This window comes from Alnus glutinosa, chromosome 10, assembly GCF_958979055.1.
Source record: "Alnus glutinosa chromosome 10, dhAlnGlut1.1, whole genome shotgun sequence".
Lineage (NCBI taxonomy): Eukaryota > Viridiplantae > Streptophyta > Magnoliopsida > Fagales > Betulaceae > Alnus > Alnus glutinosa.
In genome coordinates, this window is record NC_084895.1 from 16,815,175 (window position 1) to 16,832,305 (window position 17,131).

Sequence of the window (17,131 nt, forward strand, 5' to 3'; positions counted from 1 at the left end):
ACTAGAACACTCCTATTATCAGCAGACTCCTGATCATAGCAAAAGAACTCCAACTTCTTGACAAGCGTGAGTTTATTGGCTGAATTACAAGAAATGATTCATTTACATCTCTTGCACATCATTTTTCTAAATTAACCATTGGATCTGTAGGACCCACAAGGATACACATGTGGGTTCTACAAATCCAATGGTTAATTTATAAAAAAAAAGATGTACATGTAACATGTCTTGAATGATGATAGCTTGTTGATGGTAATCTCCCTCTTGTTGAAAAACTGTTGGTAGTTGCACTAAAGCATTACTCAGGATGTAAACTAGACTCCAAAAATTTCCATATCTTTACCAAATGAGAAATGTTTCTTGCACATACTTTGTACACAAAGTCCTATACGGCACATTGTACACTCTTTTTTATTTAAGAAAAACTAAATGCCACGTAGAACTTTGTAGACAAAGTGTGTGCAAAGAACATTTCTCTTACCAAATTGACGCAGAACAAAAGAAGAACAAAAAAAACTAGATGAATTCAATGTTGAACAGAGTCTCACTGACCAATCAATAGAGTTTGGTAAATGCTACGTAGAACTTTGTATACAAAGTGTGTGCAAGAAACATTTCTCATATTATCAGCAGACTCCTTATAGCAAAAGAACTCCAACTTCATCACAAGCGTGAGCTTGATGGTTGAATCACAAACATGACCTTGATAGCTTGTTGATAGTAATCTAACTTTCGTTGAAAAACTATTGGTAGTTGCACTAAAACATTACTAGGGATGTAAACTGTACTCCATCAATTTTTCTGCATCTTTACCAAATTGACGCATAACAAAAGGAGAACAAAAAAAAAAAAAAAAAAAAAAGGTAGATAAATTCAATGTTGAATAGAGTCTCACTGGCCAATCAATGGAATTTGGTAAAGTCTCATCATCAAGCTGAATAAGAGTCACACCTCAAAAAGACAAATCTCATCTTGAACAGAAGTATCTCACTCAACAAAATAATTGAAAAGAAATATAACTCTTCATTGATCTTCAATAACATCATTACATCACCTGTTATTGACCTACCAACTTTATTAGATAAACATAAACACAAGCTAACTTGATCACAAGTAGAGGATTCATGATCAATCACAAACATAGCAAATAAATAAAGCTTAGAATTTAAAATAGGAGCACACTAAGGAACATGTAATAAACTAAAACACTTGATATTGGAACACTCCTATTATCACCACATTACTTATAGCAAAAGAATTCCAACTTCCATGATGCGAGACAATCATGTTGATAGGCGTGAGCTTGATGGCTTGTTGATGGTAATTTGACTCTTGTTGACAATTGTTGGTAGTTGTACTGAAATCTATTGGTGATGAAAACTAGACTCCATCAATTTCTGAATCAAGGCTTCCATGAAAAATGTTGGGTTTAGTATTGATCTAGCTATCATGCAGCAATGACAATCATGCTGACAGGCGTGAGCTTGATGACTTGCTGATGGTAATTTGACTATTGTTGACAATTGTTGGTAGTTGGACTGAAATCTACTCGTGATGTAAACTAGACTCCATAAATTTCTGCATCAAGGCTTCCATGGAGAATGTTGGGCTTAGTATTGATCTAGCTATCATGCAACAACAACAACAACAACAACAACAACAACAACAACAATAATAATAATAATAATAATAACATTTAAAAAACAAAACGATAAAAGCAAAATAAATGTTTTCCTTTCAACTTTGAATACTCAATAAAGTCCTAGAATGCACGATAACCATAAATACACAATGTCTAGAATCCACAAGGACCTTAAATCCACATTGCAATAGAAGAGAAATCAAATTTTATCAATAGAGAGATGCCATTCTGTAGACCTGGTTACGATCGGGCTACGATTAGGCTGACGTGGCACTGTTAAGTCAGCCTGCCACCTCAGCTCAATTACATAAAAAAAAAAAAAAAAAAAAAAAAAAAACGAAATGAAACCCTAAAACATTTTTGAAAATCTCCAAAACATCCCCAAAACGTAGACGCAGAAGTCTCTCCTTCCTACCTAAATTTCTTCCAAAATCCCCCTCTCTCAAGCAACGCCCACTATACGCCGATGTACACAAAAAAACAGCACCATCAACAATAAGAAAGTTTTCTTTTGCCTTCGTTCCCTTGAAATGTTTGAGCTAAAACAACCCAAAAAAAACCAATTTCTCTCTCTCTCTCTCTCTCTCTCTCTCTCTCTCATAGAACTGCCTCTTTGCAAAAGGGTTTTGTTGCTTTAATGAAGGATCCACTTGTGGGATCCATGAAGATTTCTTGGTTGTCCTTGTTTACTGGTTTGATGGGGTCTCTTTAGTGAATCCCTTCATTTCTTGGTTGGTTTGATCGGTAGTTGAAGCGAGAAATCTGGTCGGGAGAGAACTGAGAGGGATCATAAAAGAATTCCTTGAGGCAAATCGCATTTTTTTTCCTATTAAAAAAAAAACAAAGCTAATGTGGACAGAGCTACGTTAGCAGAGTCATAGCCCAGTCTATGATTTAGACTTTCTCTTTATCAATAAAGTGATTGTCTAAATGTAATCATTTGAAGAATTTCTAAATCATAAGATATAGACTCGTGGGGATCACCAACAAAGAAAAGAAAAACAAATTGATATCTAGATTCCATAATTTATGTTGCTATCAAATCATTTTTAAGGTCTAATTCAAGTAGGATACTACATTTGGTTACTCCTCTCTACTATTTTTCTGCAAAAGGAAAAAAGAAAAAAGAAAAAAAAAGAAGTAATTTATTCTTGAAAATACAAGGCTTAAAATGAATTATCCAGTATCAAAGATATATACTTGATCGTCCATGAAGAATCAAGAATCCACTCAATCGTCCATTGCAAGCTCACTTCTCCAAATAGCTCGAACAAGTTGGCATATATGAGAAACTACACTTGTGATAAATTTCCTACATGAAAACAAAGTAACTAGCTAGCAAAATAGTCTTTTTTTTTTTTTTTTTTGTGTGTGTATGAAAATAAATAATTCATAAATGAACCTTTTATCACTACCTTAAAAATAATGTAAAAGTTAAAAAGTCTTTGAGAGAGAGAGAAATAGTAAGGAATTTACCAAATCTAAAGTTGCAACTGATGGATTCTGCACATAAACGACATCTGAGTTCTTTCTAAAATGCTTTAGAAATTTTTTAATACACCTTGTAAGTTTTTGGCTAATCTTTGAGGGATTTTTGATAGGCTTGCCGTAAGTTGTTGCGGGATATTCGATATGCTCGTTGTAAATCTTAGGGAGATTTTGGATATAATCTTCATAGCATTTTAATAAACAAGCCCGAATATGAATATTTAATTCATGTTTCCTTGCGCAATCACCTATGCACATTTTAATGAACGGAGTCATAGTTGGGTCTTCATTTCCTCTGATATGGTGCAGGCAGTTTAGAAAGCTATAGTGAATACACCTATCATATAACCCCTGGTCTTCATGTAGCCATCTTTCTCTTTTGCAATATTTGATTTGTGGTCGAAGGCATTCCTCCATTGGCCCCTGAACTTTATCAAGTTCAAAAACATCAGAAACGTGGATGGGGAGTGAAGACGGTCCAAAAGAGGTAGAGGCAAGGTCATTAGCATGAACTTGAACAAGAATAGGGATAAGCAACTCCATTATCACCAATATAACTTTTCCAATACATTTCATAGTCATTGATCTCCTCCCTCTTTAGAAACCTTCTTATAGATTCTGAAGCAAATTTAGAATTGAACCCTTTAATCCTCTATATATACAATTGAATGATTAGACACACTTGTAATTAATAACGACAATTTAGTATATGAATTGATTTATTATTAAAATTATTTTATTCAAATAAGTGTTATTTAATTTGTTTTGGCTTCTCGAACTATGAACTTTTTCAACAAAGTGTCACTAGGTTGCAAAAAAGCTTTGTTGTTAACCTTTGATTTTTTGGAAAAGTTAATAATACTCGTAATAATGCATTTGTCTTTTTTAATCAATAAGTAATGTGTGGAGTAATGATCCAATAGTCACAATATACTATATTAACACACCAATTTAAAAGTTATTGAAATTAAATATTAGTTTGAAAAGAGTATTAACCACGTTATATAATAATATATACAAGCCAAATTATTATACTATTGATTTATGAAAAGTCAATATATATATATATATGAGAAAGAGAAATTCTAGAAGAAATGTAGTTTTGGGAATTATGAAGATACATACAAAAGAAATAGAACATTTCAGATTGATCACAATAAGATCTATGACATTGATTCATTGCTTAAGCAATATAAAATTTTATATGTCGTCTAAAATTGTCCTCAGGAAAGTCTTGTTTAAAAGAAGAGTCATTTACGATTTGTAACTATTATTATATTAATCAATAATCAAGCTGGGTTATGTTTAATTTTTTTTTTCCTTGTAAAGCAACGTCCCTTGGTTATAATTATGAGCTCTCAAAACGTTATTATGTAACTTATAAGTAATTTTATTTTTTTTCCAAAATTTAAACTCATTCTTCGGATTAACATGTGAAGAGTCTTCATCCAAAAGTCAAAATATATTAATTGAAACCACCCATTTGAAATGATGAAGGGATCATTTCCTTATTATTTTTCTTGTTAAGCATTCATGATGCTTAAATCTACAATGTTAAATTGGGGTTAAAGAGGAAGAGTTATATCTGCAATAAAGAAACAAACCAGTTCAAAGGCTTGCCAGGTGTCTTTCTGTCATATTGATGTCTTTGTGGGATATTTAATGTCTTTGTGGCATAATTTGTAACCCCACAGAAATTATTTAACAAGTAATTAACTTGATGCGTCTCCCTGAACCTATGTTCCAAGTAAATAAGCATCAAAGGATGACTCAAGCCTCTTAATAAAGTGCTAATCAACGGAAGTAATCATCTCTTACAAACACAAGATAACCATACTAACGAATAACAACAAGAAAATAGCCAAAGAAAAAACTAAACTTCAAGCATAACTTAATAATACAAAATTAATCACTAAGTACCTTAGTGAATGACTGTCTCCAAAACGATCTCCCAAAAACATTACATAAAAATGTCTTGAAGAGTTAGGAAATAGGATTATATCCTTGAGCTTGAGCAAAAGCAGGATCACAAAATCCTTGATAATAATCCCACAATAAGCCTAATATTGACTCATGAAGAGGATGATTATGATCAAACTAGAAGATAGAATTCAAATCGGGGTCTAACTCCTCTAAGACCATCTTAACCAGATCCTCCAAAGCGTTCGATCTCCAACGTTTCATTGTCTAACAGTTGGCCAACCATAAAAGAAGAATGTTTTATAGGTGGAAACAAACCAAAGAGTAAGTCCATGACTTAGTGAGTAAGTACATATGGAAGACATTATTATGCAATGAACTCAATATTTCAGTAAAAATATTATAAATCAAAAGCACATCGTGTAATAAATTTCTTGTCAAAAATATCAATAATAAAATTACCACTGGCAATAGTACGAATCCTTATAGGATAGGGCTATATTGAGGGTGTCGAACCTCAAGAACTGCGTAGGTGTTGTTATCAAGCTTTTCAAGATTAAATATAACTTAATTTAAAAGATGTTTGATTTGATTTTTGTTTTCTAAAAATAAATACATAAAGTAAAATACATAAATGTAAAGAGAGTAGTAATGAGAGAAATAATAGGGGGTTGATTTCACCACTCACCGTATAGCAATGGTCAATCATAAATTAACAAGAGAAATTCATACTATGCATGATATAGAGCTCGTGTCACTCGAGTAGTCAAGAAATTACCTCTAAAGAATAAGTATAATCCATCTTTGGTTGGCATGGACCATCCACCTAACTACTAAGATGCGGTACGACCTGTCTTCCCTAGGTATAGATTAGCTACATCTTTTATAGAATACACACAATCAATGGAATGGTATAACCTACCTTCGGTTAGTACGAACTGTCTACCTAAATTACACTAAACTATGGTGTAGTACAATCCGTCTTCCCTAGGCATGGCCTATTTAACCCTTTTAATCATATATCAATTAAGACCGTTTATAACAATCATTCACATAATTACAGAAAATATGAAGGATTGAGTTCAATCAATATAAAAGACTTTCTAAGACAAGATAAGAAATTCATAATGATTGGATATAAACATTAAGATCAATTCTCACATTTATACAACCATCATGTATACAGAAAATTTTAAATTAAAAACAATTAAACCATTGTTACTTGGAAATGGCTACATCAACACCCTATTGCGAATTTAGCTGCTTGTCGTGGTTCTGAGATGGCCTCCTGCCATGTTCTTCTCCTCTTCAACTTGTCAAGCCTCCAAGAATAATTTTTTGTCTAAAAATAAGTACACATTCTCTTGAAACTTAGGGGGTCTATTTATAGAGAGCAAACAAGCCTTAGGAATTCCAGAAAAATTGTACTCGAGTCTTCTAGTCAAATTAGGAGCCAATCCTAGTACAAATCGGAATAGGATTCGTCCAGATTTGTAGTCATTGATTTTGGGCCGATTTTGGCATAGAAAAAGTCCGAATTAGAAACAATCTATTTTAGACATGTTTGTTTCATTTTCTATTAGCTTTCGAACACCACCAAGTTCATTGCAATCCAATACTTGAACAAAAAGTTATGATCAAAACACTGAGACGTGTATAGAATCCAAATTTGAATCCAATCCGATTTTAACTCTTATTGGAGAAATTTTGATTTACTTATTCCCTTGATTTGATTAAACTTAAACCACATTTTCTAGGTCTTCTCAAAGTATGCTTTAAGTCTAAAATCAATGAAATTAATTGCATGTTTATTTAAAACCTAAAAACAATAACACAACACAAAATCAAACAAATAATAATGCTAAGGAATTGACATATGCAAGTTAAGGAGCTTGAATGTGCAACATTCAACACTTGTCAATAACTATAGTACATGATATCACATGAATTTAAGTCATAGCCAAAGTCTAGGGTACAACTTTTGGTTCCTTAGTGTTTGTCTTTGTTGGCTACATTCTGTTGACAAAATAACTATCATATAATGTTGCGGTCATAAACAGCGATGCCATATATTTCAGAATCTTCAAAGTATTTCAGTAAAGCTATTTCAAGTGTTCAAGGAAGATTCTGTGCAGATTCCAACTCAGAGAAGTCGAATCCCATGTTTCTATCTGAACGGCCTAGTCATGCCTCTGGATGCCCATCAGTGTCAAGAAGCTTCGAACAGTTCAAGGTTGCATCCGTCCGGACGTCATGGCAACACGTCCGGACAGTCTTTAGAGTTCGAGAAGATTCCAGCTTTCCTTCACAGACACGGAGTGGGAAGATAGCTTGCACCCGTCTGGATGCCAGGGTAACACCGTCCTAATGCCAAGATCCTTTATAAGGAAATTCCGTGCATACACTCTACATCCGTTCGGACGACAGGGAAACACGGTCCAACATGGTCCTTGTTATGGCAATTACCTGTAGACACAGTGCAACCATTCGGACTTTAAGGCCACACTGACCGGACGTAGCCTTAATATAGAAATGCATGAAGCGCATTATGGAAAGTCGGTTGCACAAAAGACCGTTCGGAGATTGCCTAGAGAAATCAGAGAATGACTCAATTTTGGTCTTCTTAGCCTATAAATAAAGGTCTCTAGGCATGTATTCTTTACAGAATTCGGAACTGAATTCTCTATAGCTTAGACAGGGTGTTTAGGGAGATATTGTGAAGATCTGCTAGCTCTCAAGATGTTGCTGGTGTACTGTTGTTGTACTCGTGTTGAAGTCTAGCTTAAGGAGGAGCCTTAAGGTAAAGGTATCCATTGAAGACCCCTTCAAGTAGGTGACTTGGTTAGAAGGCATTCACATTGGGTTACATGTCAGAGTGCAAGATACGATCGCTACATATGGGTATGTGAGTATTACTGCCTTTGTACTAGCTTTATTTTCTAAATAGTGAATTTCCTGGGTTTGACTGCTCCGAAGTGGTTTTTCTCTTAATTGAATTTTCACTTCATTAACAAAATATCTATCTCATTTAAATTCTACACTTTTGATATTTTGTTACATGTTGCACACACACACGGTTAAATTAGAAGTCTCTTTATTTTTCACCTTGGTATTTCTTTAGTTTATGGAGCAACAAGAGAATCTGATTCAAGAGATCTTTAGGAGTTTTCCCTAATCTAGGAAATGGATGAGATTTAGAGAAACTACTACTAGTGCTTTGAGGGACCTAACTTGAATTCCTCCAGTTCCTTAAAAAAGAGGATTGGTGTTTTTGATGTTTCCCCATTAGTTTTCTCATTATGTTGATTCCTACTAACATTCCGCTTTATATTATCATAGCTGGATGCAAGATTATTTACATGCTGTAACACTGCCTCAAATAATCCTTGCTTCCTTTCCTGCACCTCCTTCAAGCTGGCAGTTTCCCCTTTGAGAACATACACTATTTATGCTAGTTATGCAGCATGGGTTACCTTAAACCATGTCATAAGAACACGATTTCAATACTAGTTGTTATGGGCCTAGATATTTAATGGGTGTACTTTCTAAATGAGAATGTGGTTTTGGCACTTTAAGGGGGCCAAACCCTCCACACACTTCGAATAATACTGAAGCAATTCGTTGGTTTCATTCAGTGACAAGTCTAGACTTAAATACAAGTGATAACCCAAATAATTGTTGACCCACTATTGCTAACCTAAATAACTACTGACCTACTATTACAATACAAGGTAGCTACCATTGTCATGGCCCACTAACAACTCACATGAGCTAATTGATCCACTATTACACTTGGCTCATGTTCAATCCACCATCTAGAATATTCTGGAACATGGGAGAACAAGCTAGGGACACCTCAGAAACCTTTAGAAATTCAGAAGACAAACATGTGCATGGAAAATGCAAAACACACGCCAACTAGACACGATAACATCAATAACTTAAGAGAAATGATTTTTGCACATCTCTTGTACATCTCTGGTACATCTTATTTTTTTAATCTACCTTTAGATTTATGGGACCCACATTAGGCCCCACAAATTCAATGGTGGATTTGAAACTTGATTATATAGAGATTTATAAGAGATGTGCAAAAATCATTCTCATAACTTAAATAGTTCTACGTCTAAAAAGTAAAGCCATGTGGAAGTCATTCAAGCATTCTCGTTACCCTAATCTCTTTATCCCAAGAGACGCCTCATTTCCCCCATTTTTGGTTGTTTTAGCTTCAGACACCTTATGCACATTGAAAATAATTATAGACTCCTATGCAACCTTAACCAAACAATTAACCAAATATGTAAAGTAGTAAAAATAAATAACACGAATAGCTGGTTATGAAGTGGAAACTCTTTGTACTAAAGAAAAAAACTATTTTGGGCAGCAAACCCAGGAAATCAATTATTAGAAAAAATAGCTAATTACAAGAAGTTCGTACTCACAACCCTTTGCAGGAGTCACTCTCTTGAATTCTAACAAGCGCCTACTTGTCTACCTCTCTCCTAGACCTTTCTGGAGAGTTTTCCTATTGACTTCCTTAACTAGAGCTCCTCTCCTGTTAGACCTCAACAGTTGAACTATTACAACAAAAATATGAAACACTTTAAGAGAGATACATATAAACGTTTATGCCTAATAAACTTTCTCTTAGCACATTGGAATTCTCTACAGGAATTCTTAAAGAAACACTGCTAAGAAGCCCCTTTAAATAAGCTCTGAAAATCCTAAAACAAGTCAAGAATGGATTTTTAGGCGGTAGTGTCTGGACATGTATCAGAAAGTAAAATTTTTGTGAAGCGTCTCTGGACATGTTGCCCTAATGTCCAGACATCTGCATGAAAAAATTTTCTCTGTCCACTGTCTTGCCTACCGTGTCTGGACATGATGTAGAACAGGGACTTTCTAGAACTTGAGTCTGCTGGGCTGTCCAGACATGCTTGAGAATGGGACTTTCTGCTAGTTGTGTCCAGACACGGCTTCTGGCTGTTGAGACACTCATTAGGGAATTCGGATTTTCAGTAACAAAATATTCTGGAGAATATTTTCTAAAGTACTGCTCTTTCCTTCTTTATAAATATTCTTGCAATATTTTCCTTGTTCAGCTCTTTCCTTTCTTGATTAATATTCTGCAATATTCTTCTTTTTAGGCCTTTCCTTTCTTGATAAATATACTGCAGTATATTTGTGAAAATCTTCTGAATGACCAGTGTCCCAATTTTAGCAACAATGATAAGTCTTGAATTATTCAATTCAAGACCCCTTAATTTGCATTTGCTATACCTAATTTGTGTTGTATATATAATGTTTTGTTGTAGTTTTATGTTATGTCCTATTTTCAGGTCTTAGTAGAAATCTAGTTCAAAACACTTGAATTAGACTTGAAAATAAATTAAGGGCATTTTAGTCATTTCCATAGTTTGAGATATGCTCCTGCTAATTAAAGAATCGGCTAAGGCAAATCGATCGATTCATTAAAGAAATTGTTCGATCGCATCATCAGTCGAATAAAATCAATCGATCGATCGATTATTTATGTAGCCACGAAGTCAATCGATCGAACCTGTATATTTTCCGAAAAAATCTTCGGATGTCAACATGTTTTGTGTGGATGAAATTAATCCAATTTGAGCGTTTCACAGAGGATGTCGACACTATCTTGTGCGGCCAAAAATTGATCTTTGATGTCCCCTTTGTAAATTAAATCTCTATATATATAAGATTAGGTTTTAAGGTTAGTTTACACACTTTTTGGGGGTTTCGGATTTTTGTCAGGTGTATCACTTAATTTCTTGTGTTTTTAGTTTCCTTTGATGCACGTTTTCTGGGCTTAAATCCAAAGAGCTGAATTCCTTTGTATTTCTTTTTTAAATTTCAAGTTCTAGCTTAGGTTTTGTTCTTCCTTTTTAACTTTTTGTAATCCGAATTTTTAGAAGTTTAATATAGTTGTTTTTTGATTCATTTTCTTCTTGTTTCTTTACTATTTTTCATAGATTTCATGCTTAGATTAGTTTAATCATGTGTAACTATAACCCTTTCTTAGGGTTTTGATCAAATCTTTTCCAAAAGCCATGAAGTGTTCTTGATGTTCTTGAAATTTTCTTGAAATGTTTGATGATTGTGTAAGACTAGAGGATTGCAAAACCCATGCTAAAAGGTTTTGTCTTCAATATTCCAATCCATTTATTTATTAAAAAGAGTTAAGCTTGTCTATGAGTTTTCTTAGATTCATGAATAAAATCAACATTTTTGAAAGAAAATGATGTCTTGTGCAATGGTTCTATTTGACATAATGCATGTTCACTTATCAGAGTTACCCTATAGGGTATGCTAGGGAGCACCGGTAGTTTCATATCTTTGGTAGTCTAAACCATTTTTCAATTATAGTGTAACTTTTACGTGATGTGATCGGTGTGAAACTAGATACCTTATCATTGTGGCCTAATTAGGGTTTTCATGTATTGTGTATGCTTATTAGGATGTTTTATAGAGTAGTAAGCTAGGGAGCATTAATCACCCTACACCTTTCGTAGTGTAAACGTTTTTCAATTATAGACTAATCTTTATGTGAGGTCATTTAATGTGAAACTATGTGCTTTATCATTGCGTCTTAACGAAAGTTTTTTTATGTCTAGGTCGTCGTAATAGATGACGCACATTACGCGCTCATATCATACATGTTAGGAAGATCCGTAAAGAATTTAAGCATTTCATTGGTTGAGGATTTGATGCAATCATTACCCTAAGTTTCTTTTAAGTTTGTTTCCATTTTCTTTGTTTTCATCACTTGATTCATTGTAGCTTCAATTCTACAACTTTGCTTTTGTTTTTATTTTTAAGTTAAGTTAAATACATTCCTTTAAATATCCTGTTACGCAAAACAACCTCCCAATCCTTGTGGTTCGATAATCCTTACTATAGTACAGTTGATTCGTACTATTGCAAAGTGGTTCCTTTGGCCATTCTGGGACAAAAATGGTTACTTTACAAAAATTAAAATTACTACCCCTTTTTGTCACAAATGGCAAAGGCTAAACAAAGTAAAATAAAATAGTCTAGATTATCCAAAAAAAACTTCCAAAAAGAGAAATAAAAATGTTTATCAACTAATATAAAATAAAAAATAAAAAAACAAGTGTCACGACACTGGATCTTGCTGATCTTCAAGAACAAGATTACAAAGAGTGTTTCGTACATTAATCTTGATCTAGGCAACATCCACCTCTATGAGCTGCATACGCTGATCCATGGAAGTAAATTTGTCATTCATTTGAGTCAAGAGACTTATGATGTCAAATTGGATGGCTCCTTAGCAAAGGAAGAACTAAAAGGAGCAAAAGAGGCTGGCTCATTAGGCATTTGAAACCGGTGCAATTGAGCATTGAACTTCAGTACTATTCCTTTTCCAAAATATCCCTCTAGCATATCTGCTGACTCAATGGCAGGAATATTTGGCAGCTTCTTCTTGAGGATCTTTGTGATAAAACCTCTACATGGCAGTGCTATCTGATTGTCTAGATGCATCTCGATCATGACCATCACTATGTGTTTGCACATACAGAAAGGGATTTCGTTGATGATTGCGAAGATCAATGAAGCCCTGTCTAGTGGAACATCAGCGTTACAGGAGATGGGCCAGATATTCTGCAAGACTATTCTAGCCAACAGACGCTAAAGAGACTGGAAAAAGCTTATAGGAATCCTTTTCTAATGTTCTTTTCATTCATGCTCCTCGGTCGGATCAAAACAAGCCATGAGTTTGGCCCTTGGTGGTGAAGCGGTCGAGTCAGGAAACAGTGTTCTAATGGCATGAACCAGTGGAATGCCAGTGACTTCACTAATGACCTCGGCATTGATGAGCAATGTGGTGCCGCGCACTTTAGTTTCCAGACTTTGGGTATGATGGTGAAAGTTCTCAACATGCAAGTTCTTGTAGAACTTATACACGAGCCATGGGTAGATGTTCACTGCATCGAAGAGGCTCAACTATCCATTCTATTGAAAGGTCCGGTAGATGAAATCGGAAGAAATAACCTTGATATCAGACCTCAAGATCCCATGCTCAATCACGATCTTCCTGTGACCAATGTGTTCAATAGCAACAACCACCTCTGCCTTAGACCTTTTGCACGAGAGGCCACAACCCATATAGGAAGTAGACATATCCTGGAATCACAAACAAAAGAAATATACCAAAAAAAAAGAAAGCAAAAACATGAAGAAATCATAAGTTAAATTCATAATGAGGTACATAAGCAATTTGAACCAAAAAAATGCCAAACAACGAAGAAAACTTCACTTAGGCATTTCATTGAACACATGGAATGCACACTTAAAAGAGAACCAAAACAAAATATGTGATAATGCCAAAGTTTCCCAAAAATTACAATAGAGAATGGATTCTCAACCACAGAGAAAGAAATAACAATGTGAAATCACAACAATCCCAATCAATTTGACTAAAACATAGAATTGTATAAACCCTAGAATTTCAATGCTTCAAATCCAATAAAAATCAAAGAAGGGAAGTACATTCCATGATAAATGATGAAAGTGATGAGAAGTGCATGAGAATCCAAGCAATAAGCACCAAATAATTGGAGGATAGCAGGAAATCAGAAAATTTGAGGAGAGGATCAAAAAAGTGCCGGAGAAAGAAAGAAAAACTACAGTTTTTATAAATTTCCGACGTGTGTCCGGACACAAGGAACGCATGTCCAGGCATTCGTTCAAAAGAGAATTTACTGACTCTTGTGTCCGGACATAGGTTAGGGCTATCTAGACATAGCTTAGAGAAAACAAAATTTTAGGTAGAAAATCAGTGTAAAATTTTTCCAATGAGAGCTTCCAAAACACACATGTATTTAAAACTGAGAAAACAATCGAATAGCAATGCAAAAATATCCAAAAATATAAATGAAGTTTAAGTAATTAAGAGCAAAATTCTTATGCAAAAATGTGAAACTGCAAGATTTACTTAACTCATGTAATGCGTGTAGTTTTGTTGGCTGCATTCTGTTGACAAAATCACTACTATGTAATGTTGCTGTCATAATCAGGGATGCCATATTTTTTAGAGTCTTCAAAAGTATTTTTGAAAAGCTATTTCAAGTGTTCAAGGAAGATTCTATGTAGATTCCAACTCAGTAAAGTCGGATTCCATGTTTTCGTTAGGACGGCCCAGTCATGTGTCCGGACGCCCATCAGTGTCGAGAAGCTTTGAACAATTCAAGGTTGCATTCGTCCGGACGTCATGGCAACATGTATGGATACTCTTCAGAGTTCGAGAAAATTCTAGCTTTCCTTCACAAGCACGAAGTGGGAAAATATCTTACACCCGTTTGGACATCAGGCCAACACCATCCAGACGTCGAGATCCTTGATAAGGACATTGCGTGCTTATATTCTGCATCTATCCAGCCGATAGGGCAACATCATCCTAACGCGGTCCTGTTATGGCAATTACGTGCAGACAAAGTGCAAGTGTTTGGACTCTAGGGCAACATCGTCCGGATGCAGCGTTAATATGGAAACACATGAAGCGCGTTATGGAAAGCCGGTTGCATAGAAGACTGTCCAAACACTCAATGCTTTCGTCTGGAAGTTGCCTAGAGAAATCAGAGACAGACACGATTTAAGTCTTCTTAGCCTATAAATAGAGCGCTCTAGGCATGCATTCTTTACAGAATTCGATATTGAATTCTCTATAGCTTAGAAAGGGTGTTTAGGGAGATATTGTGAAGATCTGCTAGCTCTTAAGCTATTGCCGGTGTGCTGTTGCTGTGCTTGTGTTGAAGTTTATCTTAGGGAGGAGCCCTAAGGTAAAGGTATCCATTGAAGACCCCTTCAAGTAGGTGACTTGGTTGGGAAGCGTTCACGTTGGGTTACGTGTTAGAGTGCAAAATACGATTGTTGTATATGGGTATGTGAGTGTTACTATCTTTGTACTAGCTTTGTCTTTTGAATAGTGAATTTCTTAGGTTTGGCTGCTCTGGAGTGGTTTTTTTTTTTTTTTTTAATTGAGTTTTCACTTGGTTAACAAAATATCTGTCTAATTTAAATTCCGCACTTTTGATATTTTGTTACACGTTGCACACACACACGGTTAAATTAGAAGTCAATTTATTTTTCAATTGGTATCAGAGCTTGGTGCACTCTGTTTAGATTAATTTTTTGAGTGTGGGCTTTTTTACTTCTATTTTATGATGGCTATGTCTTAAAATCTTAATCATGTTCCTGTCTTTGATGGCACGAACTATGACTATTGGAAAGCTCATATGCGTTTCTTTTTAAAATCCATTGATTTTTAGCAAATTGTAGAATCTGGTTGGACTAAGCTAGAGGATACAACTCTCAAACTAATTCCTCAAAAAAATGCACGACTTGCTAACGATAAAGCCCTCCATGCTCTATGTCAAGCTCTTTCACCTTCTAAATTCGCAAGAATTTCAAACAACATATCCTAATATGCATGGAAAATCTTAGAAACAACATATGAGGGCACAAAGCTTGTTAAATCTGCCAAGCTCCAGATGTTAATTTCTAGATTTGAAGAAATTAAGATGCTTGAAAAAGAGACATTCGGGGAGTTTTACACTAAGATCAACGACTTGAGAAACTCAATGGTGAGTCTCGAGAAGTCGGTCTCGGATGTAAAACTCATCCGAAAAATTCTAAGATCTTTGCCTGAGCATTTCAAAATAAAAGTGACTACCATAAGAAAGTAAGGATCTGGATGAGATGAAGATTGAAGAGTTGGTGGGATCTCTTCAAAACTTATGAGTATTCCCTGCCTCCAGTCAAGAAGGCAAAGATAGTTGCCCTCAAGGAATCTAAGAAGAAGGCCAGAGTCTCATCTAAGGAAGACTCGGATAATGAAGAAGATGTAGTGGCAATGCTGGCCAAGAACTTTGGGAGACTAATGGTGAATGACAAATTCAAGAAGTTCACCGAAAGATTGAAGAAGGCCTCTAGAGAATCTACGCTAGAAGAAGTTGAGAAGAAGGACCCAAGTGGTCCTAGATGTTTTGAATGCTCACCCTTTGGGAATATTCAGACTGACTGTGGAAATCTCAGGCAGGGTAAAGGGGAAGGCCTATAATGTGACTCTTAGTGATGAGTCAGAAGAAAAAGAAGAAACTCCTGCTCAAGATCAGAAATTTCTAGCCTTTCCAAAAACTTGTTATGCAAATATCTACCTAAATAAATAAATAATTATTTATACGTTCTACTCGCAAGTGCACAAGATCAAAACAATAGTATAGTAGGCAAATTCGAGATCATTCCCACGAGGATTGGTAAATAATGCTTAAAAGATTTTCTAAATAATTAACATGAGTGAAAAGAAACAAAAATATTAATAAGATATAATAAAAGAAAAGAGACAAAAATATTGCCAAAAATATAATAGAAGTAAGGTAGGGCTTTGATATCCACCGCTAATCATACTCAAATAAGATTCACAATGCCAATGCTACAATTCATAACTTGATACTTAATGTTTACCGGCCACAAGGACATGGTATCTACTCCTAAATCCATTGATTTCCCTAAGCAACGAGTTAGGTATGGTATCTACTTTAACTATTTTCTTTCTTGAAGGATTTAGCATGGTATCTACTAAGTTGTTCTTCAAGAAAGCATAAATCTATAAAAATCGGTAAACACACTCAGGCTGGAACATTGTATCTATTCCAGTTGTCTTCATGTTGATTTATCCAAGAACCTGTGATGGAGTTCTTTTGTTACTTTATTATTCCCATATGCAAATGATGATCAAGCATAAACATGAGAGGAATTCAAGAAAATAGGAAATAATCAAGTTAAGCATCAATATATGAATTGTAGCTGTTAGTATTTTGGCCTCATTCTGTGTTTTGGACAAAATCACTTGTGTGTAAAGATGCTTCACAGAGATTCTACTATTTAGAAGTGCTTCAGAGTCAGAAGATTTTCAGTTCCCTATCAGTCGTCCGGACGATCGAGCCATCCCGTTTGGACGCCCATCTGTCACTGTTCCATCCGTCCGGACGACATACCATACCGTCCGGACTCCAGACAGACCAAGCATCATCCGTCTGGATG

General features: G+C 35.1%; 1 protein-coding gene across 4 annotated transcripts; it reads right to left on the bottom strand.

Annotated features, from left to right (window-relative positions):
- Positions 1-1,003: 1,003 nt before the first annotated feature.
- On the bottom strand, positions 1,004-3,774 carry LOC133880312 (uncharacterized). Of its 4 annotated transcripts, none has more exons than XM_062319258.1 (2): positions 3,119-3,774; positions 1,004-1,578 (listed from the first exon to the last, which is right to left on the bottom strand). In XM_062319258.1, exons 1-2 carry the CDS (start codon positions 3,710-3,712, stop codon positions 1,546-1,548), a joined length of 627 nt encoding a protein of 208 aa, XP_062175242.1. In that variant the 5' UTR covers positions 3,713-3,774; the 3' UTR covers positions 1,004-1,545. The 4 variants fall into 4 exon arrangements, with proteins under 4 accessions (XP_062175242.1, XP_062175244.1, XP_062175241.1 ...); XM_062319260.1 differs by having other exon boundaries at positions 1,004-1,589; XM_062319257.1 differs by having other exon boundaries at positions 1,004-1,621.
- Positions 3,775-17,131: the final 13,357 nt, after the last annotated feature.

What these genes read in the sequence shown, in the direction of transcription:
- LOC133880312 (XM_062319257.1), bottom strand. Translation starts at nt 3,712, where the DNA reads ATGACTATGAAATGTATTGGAAAAGTTATATTGGTGATAATGGAGTTG. An exon ending in CAGTTGCAACTTTAGATTTG is followed by an intron (nt 1,622 to 3,118) that starts GTAAATTCCTTA and finishes CATGATAGCTAG; the next exon opens with ATCAATACTAAGCCCAACAT.